Source organism: Erigeron canadensis, chromosome 9, assembly GCF_010389155.1.
Source record: "Erigeron canadensis isolate Cc75 chromosome 9, C_canadensis_v1, whole genome shotgun sequence".
NCBI lineage: Eukaryota > Viridiplantae > Streptophyta > Magnoliopsida > Asterales > Asteraceae > Erigeron > Erigeron canadensis.
This window is the reverse complement of record NC_057769.1, coordinates 32,728,650-32,751,320: the sequence shown is the minus strand read 5'-3', so window position 1 is coordinate 32,751,320 and position 22,671 is coordinate 32,728,650. Positions and strand designations below refer to the sequence as shown.

General features: G+C 33.5%; 1 protein-coding gene across 1 annotated transcript; it reads left to right on the top strand.

Moving 5' to 3' along the window:
* Window positions 1-7,699: 7,699 nt before the first annotated feature.
* On the top strand, window positions 7,700-16,381 carry LOC122582887 (benzyl alcohol O-benzoyltransferase-like). The gene is made up of 2 exons (XM_043755317.1): window positions 7,700-8,171; window positions 15,385-16,381. The coding sequence occupies exons 1-2, from the start codon at window positions 7,722-7,724 to the stop codon at window positions 16,321-16,323; spliced, it is 1,389 nt and encodes a 462-aa protein (XP_043611252.1). The 5' UTR covers window positions 7,700-7,721; the 3' UTR covers window positions 16,324-16,381.
* Window positions 16,382-22,671: the final 6,290 nt, after the last annotated feature.

The following is a 22,671-nucleotide window of genomic DNA, read 5'->3' as shown; positions in this document are numbered from 1 at the left end:
TTTAATTTCCCCATTTGTGTTTCGTGTCTTGATCTTCATCAATGTCATATTTTGTACTTGAAAAAACGCAAAAAATATTTGAAAGTATAAAAGAAGAATGCATTAGACAGATTTCATAATAATGTGAAGCATCGCTAATATAACTACATTCAAAACAGAATGTGAATGGAGCATACTGCATACCACAATAATAACATAAATTAAATATGAATATTATTTTATAAGGTTATATTAAAAAAAAATCTCATACCTATTATACACAAGGAATTGAACCAGCTATCTGCAACAGAATGTGTAAAGATGTATTTTTAGGGCTTTTTTGATTTTCAATCTTCCAATCAAGATTCAATAATTTAGTAATATACTGGAATACGATTTGTAAATAATGTAAATAGTAACAATTAATAATAGTAGTTATCTCTAAAAGGGCAAATTAGGAATAACAAATTAGATGAAAATATGATTTTTGGTAAATTAAAAATTATTGACAAGTGTTATTTTTCTACTAGTAGGTTGATCTGTAGGCATAAATCTTAGGATGTTTAATCAATTCTCTAAATTTTAACATTGGATACATGTTTTCAAGAATTTTTTTTAAGTGAATTATTATCTATATTATATTATAAAGCAAATTTATTTTTCAACTTTCAACATTCAATTCAACAATATACACATATTAATGCATAATGTACCATACATCAATGCATACAATTTTATCTCTCCTCCATAAATCATTTTATTCCTCTAATTCTTTCAAAATCTTTTATTTCAAAAACCGTACATCGATAAATTATAAAAATTATATAGGTGTTCTTAAAATTTCATGCTCTTTCATTAGAGATATCATTTGATATACTTTCGACGAATTTTTAAATTCGAGTGTGGAGCCCGTACGAATAAGGCATTTGACTATGACACTCTATGACATATAACCTCCTATAACTTATCACACTTTATGACCTATCACCCTCATCATTTTACCGTCGCAACGCGCGGGTACTTGCTCTCGTTGATTGATAATGTATATATAAACATGTTTCCGATTACCGATAAGCCACACTCTGAATCAATCTAATTTGGTCATACTTAACGTATCAAATTAGGCTTATGCATATTAATATAGACTACTCTGTATTTTTTTTAGTGGATGGTTAAACTATCTAATACAACCATCATGAACTTTTGTATGCATTATGAAAGAGACGGAGTTTGATGATTTTTATACGAGGAGCGTAAGCCCATCAGGCTAGAAAGAGGCAAACCCGACCAGGCAGTATTAGCGGCGATGCGGACCCCATGTTTGTAATGGTAAATCTAGCAGAGAAAAAAGCGGGCCCCTGTCAGTGTCAGAGTATTAGCGGCGACGTCGCCGCAAATGCCTTGGTTGGGTTGACTTTTTGCCTGATGGTGTTACCCTGTGCCTTTTATATATTTACTGAATTATGAGTAAGATACAGTATATACTTATAAGCATTGACCAAAAATATAATTGAATTGAATAAAGATAGCCTTAATTGTTCTTTTATGGGATGCTAAATCAGTAAATTACGACTTGCTATCATGATCCGTATTTTGATTGTGTAGATCACATAAAGTTTTACAAAGATTTTTAAAAAATATATATATAAAAAATGAATAAAATTATATATATCTTACTGCGGGTAAGATTAGATGCATGACATGAATTACTAAGAATTTTAAGTGTCCAATGAGATAATAAGGTTAACCTTATATATCCATTTTATTTAATTATAAGTTCTCATTTTTTATTATCCTTGTTATATATTATACAGGGGTGATTTATTTTGAGAACTCATAAAAAAAAAAAAAAAAAAACTCAAGAATCATTCAAGATCACACATTCTTTCCTCCTTTTTTTTCACTTCAATCTACCTATCTATTAAAGGAACATACCCTGTTTTTCAATCAGCTTACGTGGCAGATAATTAGCTCATATCCAACTTTCTAATTTCCCTTTAATTACATACAAGTCATCACCTTTATACTTATTTATAATTAAAACAGATTTTAGATTAAAATTAGATCACAATTACTAAAAAGTCAAAAACCCCAAACAAATTCAAACTATGTATACGGTTAACAACTTAACATACCCAAACTGCTCGCATCGATCAATCTTCTTTTTTCTAATGGCCAAGTTTCAATCTTCTTTTCAAATATTGTATTACTTTTATATGTAAATACTATAATAATGAATAAGAATAAGAATGGAGGATATAGGAGTGTGGAAAAAATCTACCAATGTGATTGTCTTCGAAACGGCGATCGAATCAATTAATATGGTGTAATTCTTCTATTTATCAAATAATTTTGAGTTTCAATTTGTGATTTGTGATATCTCTTGATAATGCCGTATGATAAAATAAAACTATCACATTCAATGATATAGTGATTAGAAAATTGATATTACAAATCTATAACTAAACAAAGTGCATAGAAATGTTTTTGGTTATGTTGCATTTTGGTTTTAGAATCAACTGGACAGATATTACAATTACTATAATTTAAAGTAATTACTGTTAATTTAATCTCATAGTATATGCTTTAACTAATGAAGTTGTTGGAGCCTTATCCAACGGTGGTAGCCACAAAGCAAATGAAAAGAAGGAAGTCTACTAATTGTAGCAACCAATTCGACATGATAACTTACTCTTGGTTAGAATTCATGATTCATGACTAGATTAATCAAATGAAGGACATCCATATACCTACGTTACACCATTTGATTACCGGATGAAGGAAAATTATAAATCTACGAACCGTCACATGGTTTGTAATTATTATTAGTAAACAAAGAAAAAGAAGGATTGTTTTACCCATTCGGGTTCCAGATTTCCAATCCCTTTCCCTTACCTAAAGGAGGTGTGAACCCGAGATTTTTTGTGAGGATTTCTAAACATCTGACCAGTGGAGCACCTTGTGACGTGAGTGTTATATTAATTACTAAGAGGCTTATAAACTAGAGTGTACCTATGAATCAAGATGTTACGGGTTTTCAGTCCCATCACGGGCAAAACAGTGAATTGTTATCTTTGTCATTCTTAAAAGGTGTGATGCTAATTTGATCTTATTACAGTTCGAAATTACAGCTCCAAATGAATTGGCGGAGAGTGTCCATTGAAGTCATTTAAGTTCAATAAAACCAAAGAAGTTTCAACGGGATCACTTCAAAGTTCAAATTAAGACTGATTTCATTAACTCGAGGACTCCATGATGGTAAGAGATTATTAGGATGTTGTGGAATGATATTGAAGCGAGCATGGGAAGGTAAATGCGTTTAAAGATGGAAAGTTAAAAATATGTGGCGCCGGGTACTTGAACATGATGAAAGATTTTCCCATATCATGCGATGTTCGAAATTGTTGGGCTGGTTTCTCCTTTCTTCTAAGCGTTATGGGTTGTTCATGGAAACACGTGAATGTTTCTTAGCCTATTTGATTTGCATTTTGGCAAAAGTTGCATATTTTCCAAAAACTTTAGCAAGACATATAATGGATCATGAGGATCATCAACTAAGCCATTATAAAGGTACCTGATTCGTTTTGTAGGTTAAAATTATTGGCTCTCTTCCAAAGTAAAAACGTAATAAAGCCCGTGGATTAACATGGGTCAAAATCTAGTTAAATAATAAAATTCACCAAAATCATTCAAAATGCTTGATTTCACAAACCGTAAATCGTTAGACGAAACAAAAAATATGGGTAATCTTAAAATTTCGTCCCCTTTCATTAGAAATCCAATTTGATATATTTTTGACGACTTTTTAATTTTCGTTTTCTTTTTGGTACTTACACATAACTTATACATGTGTAGGTTGAACAAAAATTATGATTCGGAGCGGGCTTCGCCCTTAAGGATATTCATAAACCAAAGCTGGTTGGGGTGATAGGTCATTGAGGGTGATAGGTCATAGAGGGTGATAGGTCATAGGGGGTGACCGGTGATGGGTGAGCTACCTAACGGGCTCCGTCCTTAGCCGCTATGGCTCTGCCATGGACTAATGGGCTCCGCCCTTGGCCACCATGGCTCAGCCCTTAACCTTCATTGTTGTGTACATATGTTCATTTACTAATTTACATGTGAAAACAATGATCCTACACATGTGTAGGTACACAAGTAGAACATGAAAAAAAACGAAAATTAAAAAGTCGTCAAAAGTATATTGAATTGGATCTCTAATGAAAGAGGACTAAATTTTAATACTACCCATGCTTTTTGTTTCGTTTAACGATTTACGGTTTGTGAGATAAAACATTTTAAATGATTTGGGTGAATTTTATTATTTAATTGAAAAGAGAAAAAGAAGGAAAGAATGTTTGGTCCAGACGGTTCTTGAGTTCTTTTTTATTTGTGGATTCTTAAATAATCCTTCCTCATGTTATATAATATCATCTTATAAATGTCGACATCGGCTTTGTTATGGTTTAGTTATCAGACTAGCTAGAATAACCGTATTTTTATTTAACGTATGACATTGTGATTATATTCATGATGGATATAATGATTATGTATGGCACTTTATGTTGAACATGCATGCCTATATGTTTATGTGTATATATAATTGATCGAATAATAAACATTAACTCACTATTTTTCTTTAAAAACTAGTTATGTCTCCAGGCGTACAACGTGTATTATTTGTAATAGTATGTAAATTATAACGTGCATTAGAAACATTATACAATAACGTCTATGTTAATGCAAATAATGACACACGAATAAAAAATAATGTAATCACTTATTATAGGAAAAAAAAACTAATAAAATACAATATTATGTATGTAAAAAAATCCATGGCATGTTTCTATGTGTTAATACGGTTAGAAGAAATAAACGAAAATTTAAAAAGATACAATAGTGAAAAATGTTGGTGTTCAAAACTAATTGATGAAATAATTAAGAAAAAGATCTATTGTGAATGGTATTAATAAAATATTTGGAAAGTAAAAAGAAAAAAAAAATGTTTGGTAAAAAAAGGAAACGGGGAAAAGAACAAATAGATAGAATGTTTGAAAAAAATAAAGAGAAAAATGTTTTAAAACAAAAAGAAGACACGGGACCGCGTCAATTGTGTAACAGGCAATGCCTTAACCATTTCAACCAATGCAACTCTTGATCTATTTTTGTCGTAACTTTGTATTGTTTTAATTTCGATTAAAATATTCTGTACGCAGTCTAGTACTTCCACTTTTATTATAGTACGAGGTATTATACTCGAGCCCAGGAGATACACTACAACAAATTTGTCATTTTCTCACACTTATTTTTTCATATTTTAAAAAAGTGTGAAAAAATCTGTCAACAAAATCACATTTAAAAGTAAGTAGAAATAATTTACATTTGAAAGTGTGAATAAATTTTAAAAATCACAATATTTACACATTTATACATGTGTGAAAAAAAAAGTTCACGCTTACAAGAGTGTAAAAATATATCAATTGTTCACACTTAAGAGTGTGAAAGTTAATTGAACACCTATTTTCTTCACACATAGATAGTGTGAAAAAATCATGTGTTACAAATTGACTTTCACACTTTAAGTGTAAAAATATTTGACAATTGTTCATACTTTTTAATGTTAACATTTTGTTTACACATTTATAAGCGTGAAAAATTATAATTTTTAAAATTTATTTACACTTTTAAATGTAATTTTTTTTTACATATTTTTATATGTGATTAAATTCATAAATTTGTTCATTCTTTTTATAACCAAATGTGAACAAATGAATTTTTTTTTAGCTAGTGATATTACATTTCTTATGCATGGAAAGTATGTTTTACGTTAAGATCGTTAAGGTATAACGCTGACAAAAGACTTACACTATGTGTTATTTATACAAAACAAAGTTACATTTTGAAAATATACTGATAATGTACTACTAATGAAATATTTGTAAAGTTACATTTTGAAAATATACTGATAATGTACTACTAATGAAATATTTGTATAAAAATGTTTAAGTGATAAGTTAGTTTTTTAAACCAAAACTATTGATTAATCAATAATAATTTTAAATTACACAACATAGATTATATATCAACCAAAAATGAAAAGAACATTATGAATATCGTTTAACTATTTAACAAAAAGTACAAGATTCGTTAATTCATTTGAAGTGCGTTCCAATATGCCATCTGCCATGACTTCACATTTTAAACAAAAAGGAAAATGATTAATCAACTTAACTCATATGTCTAAAAATCAACCTAAAATCTTAAGAAATTGATATGTGGATTCCACTAATTCTCTTTCCTAATCTTGCCCCCTGATTTTTTCACATGTCATCATCTTACTATTAGGCATATCTTTAGGCACACCAATTAGGTTGATTTATCATTATCCCAAACAAAAAATGTCAATCCAAATTCATTTTACATCTGTCGAACACATGGCATGAACGTGTAAGGACAGGGGATATACTACGTGCGAGTTTCATTTGAATTATAACCCCATCTCCCCATGACCCGTCCCACATCACACCTAACCCCCACCACACACACATTTTTCCTATCCATGACCCCAAGCAATCCTTTAACATTATTATTTTCACCACCACCCACCCGATAACCCATTGGGGTTCGGTGGTGTTGGGCAAAGTTTATGAGAAGCAACAGTGGTGGTGGTCGTATGTATGTGGCCAACAGCTAGCGATGATCTCTGACTTGAAAAAGACGCCAACAGTCAGAGAAATTGGTTCGCCGGATTCGATGTCGTCATCGCATTGGCAGATGATAGGAGGCCGTTGTTGGTTATCGACGCTTTGGTGGTTCCGGTTGTCTATATGTATATGTTTGTATGCTTTAGAAGTTGTACCGGACTCTTAAAAACTTGTAAAGAAGATTGTGAAGGTAGTTGGTGGGTATATGCCTATTTTTATGCCAACTTGTATACGGAGTATTTTTTTTCATGGCAAAGCCAAAGGACTTTCATTAGATGAATAAAGTAACTTTGTACTGAGTATTAGTTTTATATTTTCTTTCAATTCGAGAACGTAATTAACTATGCAGAAATGTATAGTGTGAAAAACTATGCAGAAATGTTAATATGAAAAAATTAAAGTTGTGTTCAGTAATAACTTTCAAATCATGTTTATATGACAACCATATAAGCCTAATATATATCATAGACAGGATTTAAAAATTATTGTATATGACAACCATATAAGCCTAATATATATCATAGACAGGATTTGAAAATTATTACATGCAATGAATATAAATTTAGTTTTTTTACAATGAATATAAATTTAGTTTTTTTACACTATAGGTATTCATCCATAGGACTTGTCCATATATTTTTTTTTTACAACACAAGTTGTGAGCAAATAAAACGTAAATGACTTTGGTTAACATCTTTCTATTTTGACCCTATAACACTTTTTTTTTTTTCGTTTTATTACCTAATATGTAAACTTTCTGATAATATTCCGTATATCTAGGTATTATTAATGTTCAAAGATTCAACAGATAAAATATAAAAAAGAAATATAATCATCATTTATATTGATAAATACATTGTTTTTAAAAGTAAAATCATATTCATAATACTAAACACAAGGAATCTTCACTAATAAATTAATGTGGGACATCCACATAGCTAGTTACACACACCAACCAAAATTAGCTATAAATTGAGCTTGAGTCTATAGCTTAAGCACCAAACAAAACACAAACACATAAATATAGAATACATAAACATGTCACAAGTCGATACTCCCTTGACATTTACCGTCCGAAGACATCCACCAGAACTAATTGTTCCAGCCAAACCAACCCCAAGAGAACTAAAGCCTCTATCCGATATCGATGATCAAGAAGGTCTTCGGTTTTTGATCCCAGTGATCCAATTTTATCGTGCGGGTCCAAAAATGGGAAATAAGAATCCCGCGAGTGTGATCAGGGAGGCTCTAGCTAAGGTGCTAGTGTTCTACTATCCGTTTGCTGGCCGCCTTAAAGAAGGTGCGGCCAGGAAACTGATGGTAGATTGTGGTGGTCAGGGTGTGTTGTTTGTTGAGGCTGAAGCGGATATCACCTTGAAACAATTTGGTGACACGCTTCAACCTCCGTTTCCTTGTTTGGAAGAACTTTATGATGTTCCTGTTCCTGGATCCAATGGTGTTCTAGATTCACCCTTGCTTTTAATTCAGGTGAAATTTCATGACACTTAATTAACCACGTACGATACATTTTTATGTTATCAATATATCATTATTCTTTTTTAGTTATATTTATAAATATAAATGTTTTCAATCCATGATCATTTTTTTCATATCGTCATAAACATGTATATTACCACACGAATCTATAGAATACAAAATAATTGCGATTGTATTATTAATTTATAATAACAACTTTTTTGTTTTTATTACTCCGTATTATTTTTTAATAAAATAATATTATAATCACCTAACACTGTTATCTAGTACTTTAGTGGTCTACTATATATACCTCCAATAACAATTGCTCAATGAAGAAGACTTTATCTTTATTCATATTATAATCGAGTGGTTGTATCTTTATTCATATAATAATACAAAAAAATGTTGTTTTGACTAAAGATAACACACAGACGTATATATTTTCTCATTTATCTTGCACTGCAGTCAGATCGAATATCTTGTTTTCGATTGATGAGTTGTTTTGTGTTACAAGTAGTTTACTTTATCTGTTAAAACTATTATTGTTTATGTAAAATGACTTATAAATTTGAAAGTATTTTCATTTGGTGAAATGAATGATATATAATTGCGATGAAAAATGATGGATACGAATAAATAAGTGATTTGGATTAAAATTTATCAGATGTATGAAAGATGAGTGGTAGTAATCAGTGGGGAACGTGAACATAATAGTTGGGAGGGTCAAATCATTTGATGTTTGTATTGTCCGCTCGTTTAGTATATGTTAAGATTGTTCAACTTACATATTCCTAATTATCAACAAGAAAAAAGCTTTTGATTATTTATTTATACACTAAAAGTGAATATAGAAAACTGTATAATCACATCACATAAATAAATAAAACAAAAAATATATGTGTTATTCAATATTAATGTGTAAACTATTAGTTGCCAAAAATAATACTAGTAAATAAAAGGATGATAAAACATTAATTAATACGTTTTCAAAAGTAAATAATAATAATAATAATAAAACAATAAGATTGTCAACCAAAAACGGTTAATATTGTCAACATGAATGCGTTTACCCCACAAACAACCGTTAATATTGTCAACCAAAAAACCCCTGTCAATTCCAACAATTTAGAATTTCCCCATAAAAATGATTTTTCCCATAAACCATCATATCAAGTTTTTCCTGTCCCCCATCCCAACCTCTCTGACCCACCTTCAACCCCTCTCCCCTCTATCATCAAAAACCCTAATGACCCTATCTTAAACTCTTGCACTTCCCGAAAACGCCCAAGAAGATCCTCTCCAATTGGGGCCCACTCTCCATGTCGAAGCCTAAATTTCAACTCCCTTGCTATCACCAACAACTCCAAATCTCTCCAAAAACAATCCCAGCACATCTCTGACCTCCCATTAAACGCGAACTTAACCTGCAGATCTACTGTAGCTCCCATTCCTTTTTTGGACCTTCAATTAGATGAACCCCCTCCCTCATCCACTACAACTGACTCATCCCTTCTTGTACCAAACAACTCCTTTGCCTTTTCATCTCAAATCCATATCCCTTCTTCTACCCAACCTCTACCATCTAACCTTTCTCCCTCGTCCATCAAATAAATCAAACTCACAATGGTTGTTGGCGATTGTGTTGGCGTTGACGTTAGAAATCCTGAGGACTTGGTTGAGGAACAAGTCATCCAACACCGTGCAAACCAAAAAGCTCAATGAAATTCCTCACCATAAATCTCCGTGGCATGAAAGATGAATGTAAATCTAGATGGATTAATGATCTTAAACATGATCATCGTCTAAACTTCATCTGCGTTCAAGAAACCCACTGTGTAGATGTCAAAACCCCCCTCCCATCCCGTATCTGGAGTAACCAGCACTTTCATTTTGATTTCATCCCTTCCAATAACTCTGAGGGTCGCTCTGGTGGTGTCCTAAGCATTTGGGACCCATCCTCCTTTAGCCTTACTAATACCATCAAATCCAGTCACTTCCTTCTTACTTCTGGATTCAGGTCAGCACCCTGTGCAATATCCTCAACCTATATGCTCCCCAACAACTACCTGTTAAGCAGGTCCTTTGGGATGAAATCTCGGCACTTATTGCTAACACCAGTGGTTATTGGATTCTCATTGGTGATTTTAACACTGTCAGAGATCCTTCAGAGCGTGTAAAATCTGTTTTCAACGACTCATGTGCTCAATCATTCAATACCTTCATTCACCTCAATGGTTTGCTCGAATATACCATGCATGGAAACCTTTTCACTTATGTTTCGGATAACGGCATTCAAAAGAGCAAATTAGACATGATTCTAGTCTCTCCAGATTTCATGGATGCTTGGCCTGAAGCTGCACTCACTGCCTTCCCCCGGTCACTCTCAGACCACCGCCCAATAATTCTGGCCACCTTCTCTTTGGATTTTGGTCCATCGCCATTTAGGTTTTTCAACTCCTGGCTCTCCAAACCTGGCATTGACGAAATTGTTTCCAATAGCCTCTCCTTTGGTCCTTTTTGGGGACGTCCCGATCAGATTTTAAACCTGAAACTCAAGCATCTAAAATCGGGACTCAAAAGTTGGCTGAGCAACACTAAAGCCACTGAAACATCCGAAAAAGCAGCTCTAGTTGATCAATTGGAAAGCCTTGATAATATCATTGATCACCGTGATTATACTAATGATGAACTTGCTTTATGGATCGACACAAAGGAAAAACTCCTCACCATTGAACACTCAATCACTAAAGATCTTCATCAAAAATCAAGAGCAAAGTGGGTGAGCTGTGGTGATGAAAATTCGAGATACTTCCACTGTTTTATCAATTGTCGAAAAGCCAGGAACATAATAAATGGGCTGGATATCAATGGCAATTGGCATATCGACCCTCCCTCAATTCGCCAAGCTGCCCTCACCTTTTTCACTAATAAACTCAGAGAGCCCATCAAGGATAGGCCCAAGATCCATTGCCTCGGCCTCAAGACTCTCTCCCCAGATGATGCAAACCTTCTTATATCGCCTTTCACCCTCAAAGAGATCACCCAGGCAGTTTGGGATTGCGACAGTGAGAAAGCCCCAGAACCGGTCGGATTGAATTTTGGCTTCATCAAGAAATATTGGGACAACCTGAAACTTGACTTCCTAAACATCCTCATTGACTTCTATCACACCGGTTGAATTAGCCATGGTTGTAGTTTGATGGGTGTATGTTTTTTATTTATTTCCTAGCCTTTAAAATTTATGTTGTACAAGTAACTATCTAAACTAACACACACTTTAACGAGCGGCGAACCCGGTCAGTTGAGTATAGCCTAGTGGTAAATTACAAGATCTTTCGCAGGGACGTGTTGCGTTACCTAATCTAGTAGTACGTGTAATTCTAGTTTGTTTGGGGGTTTGTCACTAACTCCTAATAAACTAATTTTTAGCAATTAAATAAGAAAATATAACCAAATGCTTTGCAGCAAAAGGCTACTCTGAAAATAGTTGTGAAAGGACGAATATCAGTAATTAAATTAAAATACTTGTTTGGCATCTCCGATCTCATGGTACGACCAAATACTATCCTACTGGTTTGTTAGCCTGTTGGAAACTTAATCACGGTTCAGATTCTCGTTAGATTCACTTTACCTAAGTAGTAGTGCTGTCGCTAGACTCACACTACCCTTTAAAACAAATTCTCGCTAGATTCATTGTTTTAAGTATTATGACCTAAAGTTTGTGTTACTAATTCATCTTTTAATTACCCGGCTCTTAAGCCATGACCAGATATAATTCCCTCCGGTGACCACAATGCTCGTTTCCAAGTCAAAGGATCGCGTTTGGTATTGTTAAGCTTCATGTTCAATTCATCCTAGTTACTATGGTTCTGGATCCCTCGGTTACAAGTGAATCACTTTTTACTTCTAGTTATAGACCGACTAGTTGTTTTCTGTCCTAGCATATTAAGTCCTAGTACATGATCATAGACAATCATCAGAATTAAACTAATATGTTCAGATATAAAACCAATTGCAACATGAATTACTAATAAACATGGATCTACGATAAACAGTAAAGCACACTCCAACAGAATCTAAACAAACACAGTAAAACAATAAGCGTCTACATGATCACATTGATCCAAACAAGTATTCAGCCTACTAGCCTAGCATTATTAAAGGAATAACAAAGTCTGAAAATATAAAAGACATAGTTCAAAGACAAAAAGTAAATAAAGATGAAAGATCTAGACCAAGAGTGAAGATCGGAAGGTGTTTAGATGCTCCAAAACCTCCTTGGAATCTGCAATTTCGATCTAGGGTTATTCCTGGGCGGCTAGGGCTGCTGAATCGGCTCTCTCTTAGGGTTTTGAGGGTTAGTTCGACTTAAATAAGTGTTTAAGTCGGTTACTGATCTGGGCCGACCAACGGCGCTGGTGGGCCTGCCAGCGGCGCTGGCTAATGGGCTAGCGGCGCTGGTGATACTTCGAGCGGCCGCTGGTGAAGCTTCGAGCGACACTTGTGGTCTGGAGAGCGTTCGCTGGTGAGCACCAGCGGCGCTGGGTATGTGTCCAGCGGCGCTGGTGGCTGCTGTCTTGCACTTGAGTCTTCGTTTGGCTCCCAAACCACTTCCTTGTGTCTTGTAACTTCATAGGCTTCCTTCTTGAGTCAGTTGATGTCATTTACCCTCTTTCGCATCTTCCGGGAACCTGCACAAACATATCATTCATTAAGTATCGATAGTTCCGGAATATTAACTCATTTAAGCATAGAAATGAAGCCTTTCTTTAGGGGTTTTTATCACAAAATGGACGCTCATCATAGTTCTACACATATTGTCCTAATCCCCAAAAAAACCTCTGTTCAATCCTTAAATGATTATCGCCCAATTACCCTTATCGGTTGCATCAAAAAACAATCTCCAAAACCCTTGCAAACCGCCTCAAAAAGGTCATCGCAAAAGTTATTTCCCCAACACAATCAGCCTTCCTCACCAATAGAAACATCCTTGATGGTCCTTTGATGCTAAATGAAATAATCACTTGGCTGAAAAAGAACAAATGTGAAGCCTTCTACCTAAAAATCGATTTTGAAAAGGCCTTCGATACGGTAAATTGGAACTTTCTACTCTCTATTACGGAACAAATGGATTTCCCGGATCTTTGGATTTCCTGGATCAAAGGCATCCTCATCTCCACCAGATCGGCTGTCATCATCAATGGTAGCCCCACGTCTGAGTTCAACTGTGAACAAGGTATGCCTCAAGGTGACCCTCTTTCACCTTTCCTTTTTATTATTGTCATGGAGGCTTTCTCCAATGTTATGCAGTGTGCCTCCAACTTGAGCCTGATATTTGGACTCAAACTTCCAAACTTCGGGCCTACCATCTCGCATTTGCTATATGCTGATGACGCAATTCTTATTGGGTCCTGGTCCCAAACCCACATCGCTAACATATCAAGGATTCTAAGATGCTTCTACGTCGCCTCTGGACTTCGAGTTAACCTTCTGAAATCATGTTTCTATGGCATCAATCTCTCCATAGATTCCATCTCTTCCTCGATCGCCATGCTACAGTGCCAAACAAGGCTCTTTCCAATGACTTACCTTGGTCTCATCGTTGGATCGAACATGAACCTAAAAAGATACTCATCCCCGGTCATTCAAACTTTCAAAATCCGTCTTTCTCAATGGAAAGCAATTTCTCTATCCCTTGGTGGCAGACGCACTCTAATCCGTTCCGTGCTTGACAGTCTCCCATCCTACTACTTCTCGTTGTATAAGGTGTCGGTAAGTGTTATTTCCAAACTTGAATCTATTCGTAAATCTTTCTTTTGGGGTGGTTCCCCTGATAAGAAAAAAATTGCTTGGGTTTCTTGGGATAAAATCACATCACCTTTTGATTCGGGAGGGTTAGGGCTGGGTAGTCTTCAAACAAAAAACCTTGCTTTACTTTCAAAGTGGTGGTGGTGATATCGCAAAGATAATTCTTGTCATTGGGCTCGTGTCGTCACCTTTTTACACTCCTCTCGCCGAAACTGCACCCCTCTTCCTGTTAATTCTGCCTTGGTGGGAGTTTGGAAAGCCATTCCTAACCTTAACTCCCACCTCACCCCTTATAACGTTTGTCTTGAGAAACTGATTTTAGGAAAGGTTGGTAATGGCTGCACCATTCGTTTTTGGATGGACACTTGGTGTGGTGACACACCATTCTACTCTCGTTTTCCTGATCTTTTCAAGATTGAAAGATTCAAAGGTTGTCTCATTAAGGAAAGATGGAACATCGATGGGCAATACACTCAATGGAAATGGTGTTGGTCGAAACTACCTCCTACTTGTTTTTGCACTGCTCCTTTGCGGATTCTCTGTGGACCTTCCTCCAAAATTGGTGTCGACTCCCTCTGAGTAAACCTTCCAGCATAAAAGAATTATTCTACGCCTACAAGGACCCTCTCATTTATCTTGCAAAGCGCCCTTTTATCAACCTCATTGTACAAGCGTACTGTTGGACGATATGGAGAATCCGGAATGATTGTATTTTTTCGCAGAAGCATCCTTCCTTCCGTTATGCAACTAAGGAACTAAAAAGTGTTAGCTTCCTTTGGCTATCCAACCGATCCAGGAATGGGCAAATAGATTGGGCTAAATGGTCTTGTTTTAATTTTTGATATTTTTGTTCTACTTACTTCCGGTTTATTCCCTGTAATTCTCGAATTGTTGTATTCCTAGCTTCTCGCTAGATGTTTTCATAGTAATATAATTTTGAATGTTCAAAAATAAAAACCAATAAGAGAATGATTTAACAGCCATAAGTAAAATAAAAGGAAAAAACAAACGAGGAGAGAAAAAAAGAAAATGGTAATGGGATAGTGGTATTCGAACTTACAAAGTTAGCTTAGAGAAGAATTGCAAAACACAATCCAATCAACTGGACTATGAAAGGTTCGTTTATAATTTCACATAACTATATCTATATTTGGTAACTGCTACGATTCCTAGGAGGGCCAACACCCTACCTGGTCTCTATGACGTTCCGCCAATGGTAGTAATTAAAAAGGAAAAGAAAAAAAGTAGATGAGTGAATATGTTTAATAACAAATTAAATTAAATATTATATTGATTTTGAAAACTTTAATATATGTATTACTGAGTAATGAGTATATTGTTGTCCAATGAAAAATAAATTAAACTAGTTGATTTGCGTATATTAACTGACTTTTTTTTATTTTTGAATGAATAGGTGACACGATTGTTATGTGGTGGTTTTATCTTCGCTCTACGATTGAATCATACCATGAGCGATGCACAAGGACTAGTTCAATTCATGGTTGCCCTCGGCGAAGTGGCGCAAGGTGCATCGGCGCCATCAACATTGCCAGTGTGGCAAAGGGAGTTGCTTTTCGCAAGGGACCCACCACGTGTGACATGTACTCATCGTGAGTACGAAGAAGTGGCAGACACCAAGGGCACAATAATCCCACTAGATGACATGACCCATAGATCATTCTTTTTTGGGCCAAATGAGGTGTTAGCCTTGCGGAGATTCTTACCAAAACACTTAAAAAAATGTTCCACCTTTGAGGTGCTAACAGCTTGTCTTTGGCGTTGTCGTACCATTGCTCTTAAACCCGACCCTGAAGAGGAAATGCGCATTATATTTATTGTCAGTGCTCGCGCCAAGTTCAATCCTCCTCTGCCCGAAGGTTATTATGGAAATGGTTTCGCTTTCCCTGTTGCCATTTCCACAGCTGGTGACTTGTGTACAAAACCATTAGCCCACGCTTTAGAACACGTGAAGAAGGCTAAATCGGATGTCAATGAGGAGTACATGAGATCAATAGCTGACCTTATGGTTACCAAAGGAAGGCCTCATTTCACTGTGGTTCGAGCCTACCTTGTTTCGGATGTGACCCATGTTGGATTTGACGTAGTTGATTTTGGTTGGGGGAAAGCGGCGTATGGAGGGCCCGCGAAAGGGGGAGTAGGACCTATCCCGGGTCTTGCTAGTTTCTATATACCTGTTACAAACCATAAGGGCGAGAGTGGAATCGTGGTACCTATATGTTTGCCGAGTGTCATGATGGAGACGTTTGTGAAAGAGCTAAATAGCATGTTGGCACAAGACAATAGTTATCAAGTACTCCAAGAACACAACTCACATGTTCTTTCTCGACTATAAAAGAATTTCAACCTTTTTGATTATGTAGGTGTCTAAATAATTTGCTTTAAAGATAGATTTTTGCTCCAAAAATGTTTGAAAGCGTATGTATATGTATAACTATGTGGTTGTACTCATGGGGGGCTTAGGCATAGAGCAAAGTGGACTACTATTCGAGGTCTGATTTTTCAGGGACCCATATTTTTAATTTTTATATATACATATATGTGTAAAAATTATACTTAATATATTGTCTATACCTTTATTAATAAACTATTAGTATTTGGATTGGTAATTAAGACGTTAGGTACAAACATATTTTGGGTTTTAGGTACCCTGATCAAAATCATTGTTCTTAGCTTAGGGGTCTTTCTTCAAACTCGTCCTAAACCCAAGTTTTCTTAGAGTCAGCCTTGGCTGTACTAGTCGATATTTTGTTGTATTATGTGATTTTCTTTATAAATAATGATCAATCCTCCTGTTACCTAACATGATCAAATAGCCTACTAACTTGAAAGTTTCATGATAGGTTCTAGTTATGTAACTCTAAAAAGGTTATCTTGTTTAGTTATTACTCGTACCCAATATATCCACATTGATCTTCAAAAATTTGGTAAGTCATATTATATGAAAGAAGGTTTTTTACGAGTAGTATTCTAGCTAAATACAATTTTAAGCGTTGTAATTAACGTTTATAAAATAATTGTATATCTATCATGGATGAACATTATAAATTTTTCATACATAAAGCATTTTTTCTTTCCTAAAAAAGAAGCAAATTGGTATAGTGGTATACATTCTCTTTCATTTATAGTTATTAATATGACATTGAAGTTACAAGTTTTCAATAAATAATTAAGATTTTTGAACAAATTTACAATAATTTCAATACTGAGGTGAGCCAAGAGGTTTTTATTAATGATGAGCCAAAAAATAAAAAGAATAAAAAAAAGAGAGAAAAGAAAAAGAGTCAGCCCAGGTATTATGTATAGCCTAATACGAGTAAGAAGTAATACAGATCGGATGAGGTGTCATTATTATTGGACCAAAAATAGAAGTTGGGCCCAAATGTTATATATAGTAATACAGGCATATAGCCTAATAACATGACCCGTTCAATTTTTCAGGGTTATTGAAAATAACCAAACCCAAATAATGTTACCCAACCCAAATAGGTTTGGGTGAAACGTGATTTGTTCGGTTTACGGGTCATTATTTGGATTAACCTGAATAACCCAAAGCTTGATTGGTTCGGTTAAGAGTGAAATTTTTACAATTTGTGTCATGAAGCTGAATAAAATATTTTTTTTCTTTTTTCTATATACTAATATGTAACATCAAATTTATTTAACGTATATATCATATGAATGAATATTAAATTTTTATTTATAAACAAAATCACATACGTGTAAGGTTAAATAATAATAGATGTTTAAAAATACAAAAATTAATCAACGATACAAATATGAATATAAGAAAAGTTATATATTGTCAAAAATTGTTAATTTAATATTAATAGTTTTTATGATTCTTATACAGTTTGTCTATGACTTTTTTCTGATTAGATAACTATATTTTCATGAAAGAACTCAAAAAATGCATAACCAAAAGTATTTCAAACACTTTTAGATATAATAAATTTGTTAATCTACATTAAAATCAATATTATTCAAGCTTTTGGAATTGAAATTATATCGTTGCAATGTTGTGTAACTAATAAACTTGTCTAAGTTGCGCGTAAATTCAATCATTTTTTTTTTGGGTCACCCAAAACCCAACCAACAAAGTCTGGACTCAAACAATCCAAATAACTCGAATCTTATTCGGTTTGGGTAACGTGTTAATTTATAACTCTTCAAAACCCGAATAACCCAAACCCCAAATAACCCGACCATCAACACCCCTAATAGAAAGCGAATGTAACCAAATAAACCAAAAAGTGTTTGGTACTGACCTATGTGAAACCAAAGAGTACCAAAACACGGTAAAAAAATGAGTGTTAGGAAAATCTTTTGTTTTGGCATTTACCTAATGTCATTTGCAAATGAGATACAAAACTAAGTATTTCAAACAATGCTCAGACAGATTTAACCACAAGAACATACCACTTAAACAAAATACTTAAAAAGATTTTAATATTACTAAAAGTTTTCAAACCAATACAAATATAGCTAAGACATTAACAATAAATATAACAACATACACATGTGATTTAACCAAATGGAAGGAACATGACTCAATTCCTAAATAACTAATTTTGAAGAATTGATCGTAGGATAGATATTGGCTACATTTTTTTTTATTGTTCTTTTCTTTTTGTCTCTTGACAGCAGCTCCTTCTTCTTCTTTTTTATATAGAGAGCAGCAACTTCAAACCCTTTAATTTAAAATAGCAGTTAGATAGCCCAATAGCTTAAGGTTTTCCTTAAGCCCACATATGTGTCCTTAATGCCCATAAAACTAAGCCCACTGCTCCAGTCAACCCGGGAGAGTCCACACTCCACACCTTTTTCATTATTATGGTTCAGATTTTATTTCCAGAGCTGCAAAATCTATTGACGGTTAATATAGTGACATTGCAAATTGGTGGTAATACATGAAATGGAAGTGATTGTTATTGAGAGCTGTCCGTGTTTCATGGTTATTCTTGTGTTAAAGACCTTTGTCGATAATATCTGTAAGGTACTTTTTATTGGCAATGGGCCAATGGCTGCCATAAATAATTACCAGTTGGGTTTTGCTTTGCTAAGTGCTTGGATCCACTTTTCTGTTTAGTAATTAAGAAAGTGAGGCTAGCCTTTTAGGGTCTTCAAGATACACAATCAATCTTTTGCAAAAGGTGGCTTCCCCAGATTAGAGCTCTGTACTTGCTTAGTTGCATCCAGTAGTAGTATTAATTCACGGTTTGTGAAGAAGATAAAGTTGATTTGTCCAATTTGCAGATGTGAAATTGCATTGGGAAGGATAAAGCGGTTATTTACTAGTTTGCGCTTCATATTTGTCTTTTATAAAAATGGTATGGTAAAGGTGTATAACGGGAAATCCAATTAAAACTTCATCACATAGATTCAAATTTTATGTAACTTCTTTTAAATTTTTCATTTAAAAGTAATGTTAGGCATTCAATTTGAGAAAAAGAAACACGTAACTTTTAAATTTTTAATAATATAAGCCAACTATTTATTAAAAATTAGCGGGTTTTTTCATCCAAATTAGGTGTCCAACAGCCACAAACTATATATATATGTGAGAATATGTGGGAGAATATGTGGCTGCTAGACATTTAAGCTTGCGTGTAGATCCTCCCCACATCTTAGTTTTTTAATCCATAAAAAACATAAATGGCTAATAAATATTAAAAAATTAGTAAGTGAGATATTATACACCCAAACTTAAGTATCTAATAACCATACTCAATTTTCTCTCTATTGTGAAAACATAATGTAACTACAGTGTAGTATTTAAACTAAAACCGTCTATGATGGAATAATTATTTTAGGTCCATTTTTTTTTCTCGAGACGAGCTACGTTTTTTTTCACATTTTCAAAAACGGTTTTGATAATAAAGCATTCGTTTTTTAAATTTGCCCCCTCTATAAATAAACTTTGGCTCCGTCCCTGACCCTAGGTGACACGGGTTTTGGTGGTTCCTTCAGTTTTGATTCCAGATGCACAGCAAGATTTAAATCTGCTTCCACCGGAAGTTGCTCTTAGCTTCAGCTTTTAGATTTTCTAGTTTTTACTAATCAACAGTTAATAATGATTACAAAAATGATTTCATTACACTGGTAAACTAACTTAATTAATTATATATAGCCTTTCAGATGGATACTTAATTAACTATTTATATAAAATATAAAGTAGCTAGGGATACTTGATTAGCAGATTTCAATAGTTTCTAAAATAGTGTTTATTATTGGTTGCTAGACAAACAATAAGTAAATATGTAGAAAAATAAACAATCCCAAACACTTTCGTTTGAAAATTTTGAACCTAATAATTTCCTGGACGTTGTTAAAATTCCATCTTGAATTCTAGCAGTTGAAAGATCAACCGAACTTTCCAATTGAGTCAGTGGTACACCAAGACCAAGTTACCATTTACTACAAAACTTTCCATGAAAAGAATGTGATGTTTCATATATGATATTTCCAAATAAGTACAAATGAAGAAAAAGAAGTGCTCAATTGCAAGTCATACCATAGTGTCAAGTGGGTGCTTCTTTTAAATCACTCTTATTATTAGAGCAAAACATTCAATTAAATTAAAAAATCTTACATTTAGTCATTTAATTGAATATTTTCTAAAATAGCATATCTCGAAAAACAACTATCTATATTTTGAAGAAAAATGATATTCGTTCCTTATATTTTATTAAATCTACCACAAAAGACAACCTTCTGAACACAGTGTACAAATTACTAAAGCATATGCGTGGCAAATTTATCAAAACTTGTGGTACGAATATCACTTCCTTATATAGAATAGTCGCGAGTATCTTAACCGTGTCCCTTTTTGTTTTTCATTGGTGACCTATTAGATATAGTACGTAACTACTCCTCTTATCTGTATCTATATTATCTTATAAAATAAGAGCCTTTTTTTTTCCTTAAGAAAAGATGATTTGAACCGACAAAAATACTCATCTTCTTTATTCACTAATTTAAATATCTTTACCTAATCTACTTATAAGGCTATAATACCCTTAAATCTCAATCACTTATTTTTTTTCTCTCTCTCCAAATATTAACCACTCAATTTTTTCCTCTCTTACGTAAATCATTTTATTCCTCTAATTTATTCAAAATCTTTTATCTCAAAAACCGTATATCGATAAGTTATAAAAATTGTATTGGTGTTTTTAAAATTTCATGCTTTTTCATTAGAGATGTCATTCGATATACTTTCGACGAATTTTTAAATCCAATGGCGGAGCCCGTACGGTTAAGGCATTTGACGATCACACTCTATTACTTATCACATCCTATGACCTATTACCCCCACCATCTTACCGCCGTAACGCGCGGATACTTTCTCTCGTAATAACTAAATAAAAGAGTAAGAGTAGATGGGTATTATTTTACTGATAATTTTCAATCTTAAAAAAGTAAATATGTATTGGATTTATGGAAGACGAATCTGTTGAAAAATGTCAGCCAGTCTTTGATCCTAAATTAAATTATTTTTGGTGTATTATCTACTAACAACTGCTTAAAAAAATGTTTTAATGCTGGACAAGCATTATATAATACGTGAAATTCTAAGTCAATGAGTGTGGTTGTTAATGTGTGAACATCAACATGTCTTTTTTAGTTTAGATTTTTTTTCATTTACATTCACATTCACATAACACAATTCCTACAAAAGAAAACATTTGACATGTCAATTTTTTGTTATGCTTTTGGTCTAGAATTCTTTTTTGGTATTTTGTGTAATTTTATAGAGGTATACTGGTATGTTTTAACTAATTAACATCTTTAAATTAGAAACCTTATAGAAAATTACTTGTATTTTAGTATATCACAGATAATAGCCTTTTGGTCAATGGTATAAATCGGCTAAGAAAAACTTCATCTTCTGGTCCTTTCGATTCAACTAATCATTCCATAAGTACCCGTGATGTACTCAGGAGTTATAAAAACTACAAATTGTTAAAAAAAACATAAGGTAACAAATTAAAAAGATCAATCACATTAAGCTTTGTTTATACAACTATTTTTTAATTGATTATAAACCAGCCTACTACCTATATCAATTTTTTTAGTTTTATATAGACTTGGATGAGTCATATAAGTTATGTGCCAAAATTTCATAAACATACATATAAATTATTCTTGTAGTATCATTAAAAGGGTTGAGATAAGTTTTGGCCCTTTCTTTTTTGATACATATGTGACACTGACAACCATCAACCCGATCTAATTTATACATTCTTTTTTTCTAGATCATGTGGAAATAAAAATGAATTAAATTCACATTCCATTTCGAGCAAAAATCATCCACGATAGTTGTACTATAACATATTTACAATATATATAGGAATGATCAGTTGGCTTGATTGCCCGAAGACCACTAACATATAAATGATGGTCTTAAAAGGTATAAATCGGCTAAGAAAACCTTCATCTTCTAGTCGTTTCGATTCAACTAATCATTCCACAAGCACCAGTGATGTACCCGGGCTTTATACTTTAGATGAGTTAAAACTAACCATCAAGTAATAAAAGCTATAAATTGTAAAAAAAAAAAAAAAAAAAAAAAAAAAGTTAACAAAATAGAAGATCAATTACATCAAGCTTTGTTTATACAACTATTTTTTACTTGTTTATAAACCAACCTACTACCTATGTCAATTTTTTTAGTTTTATT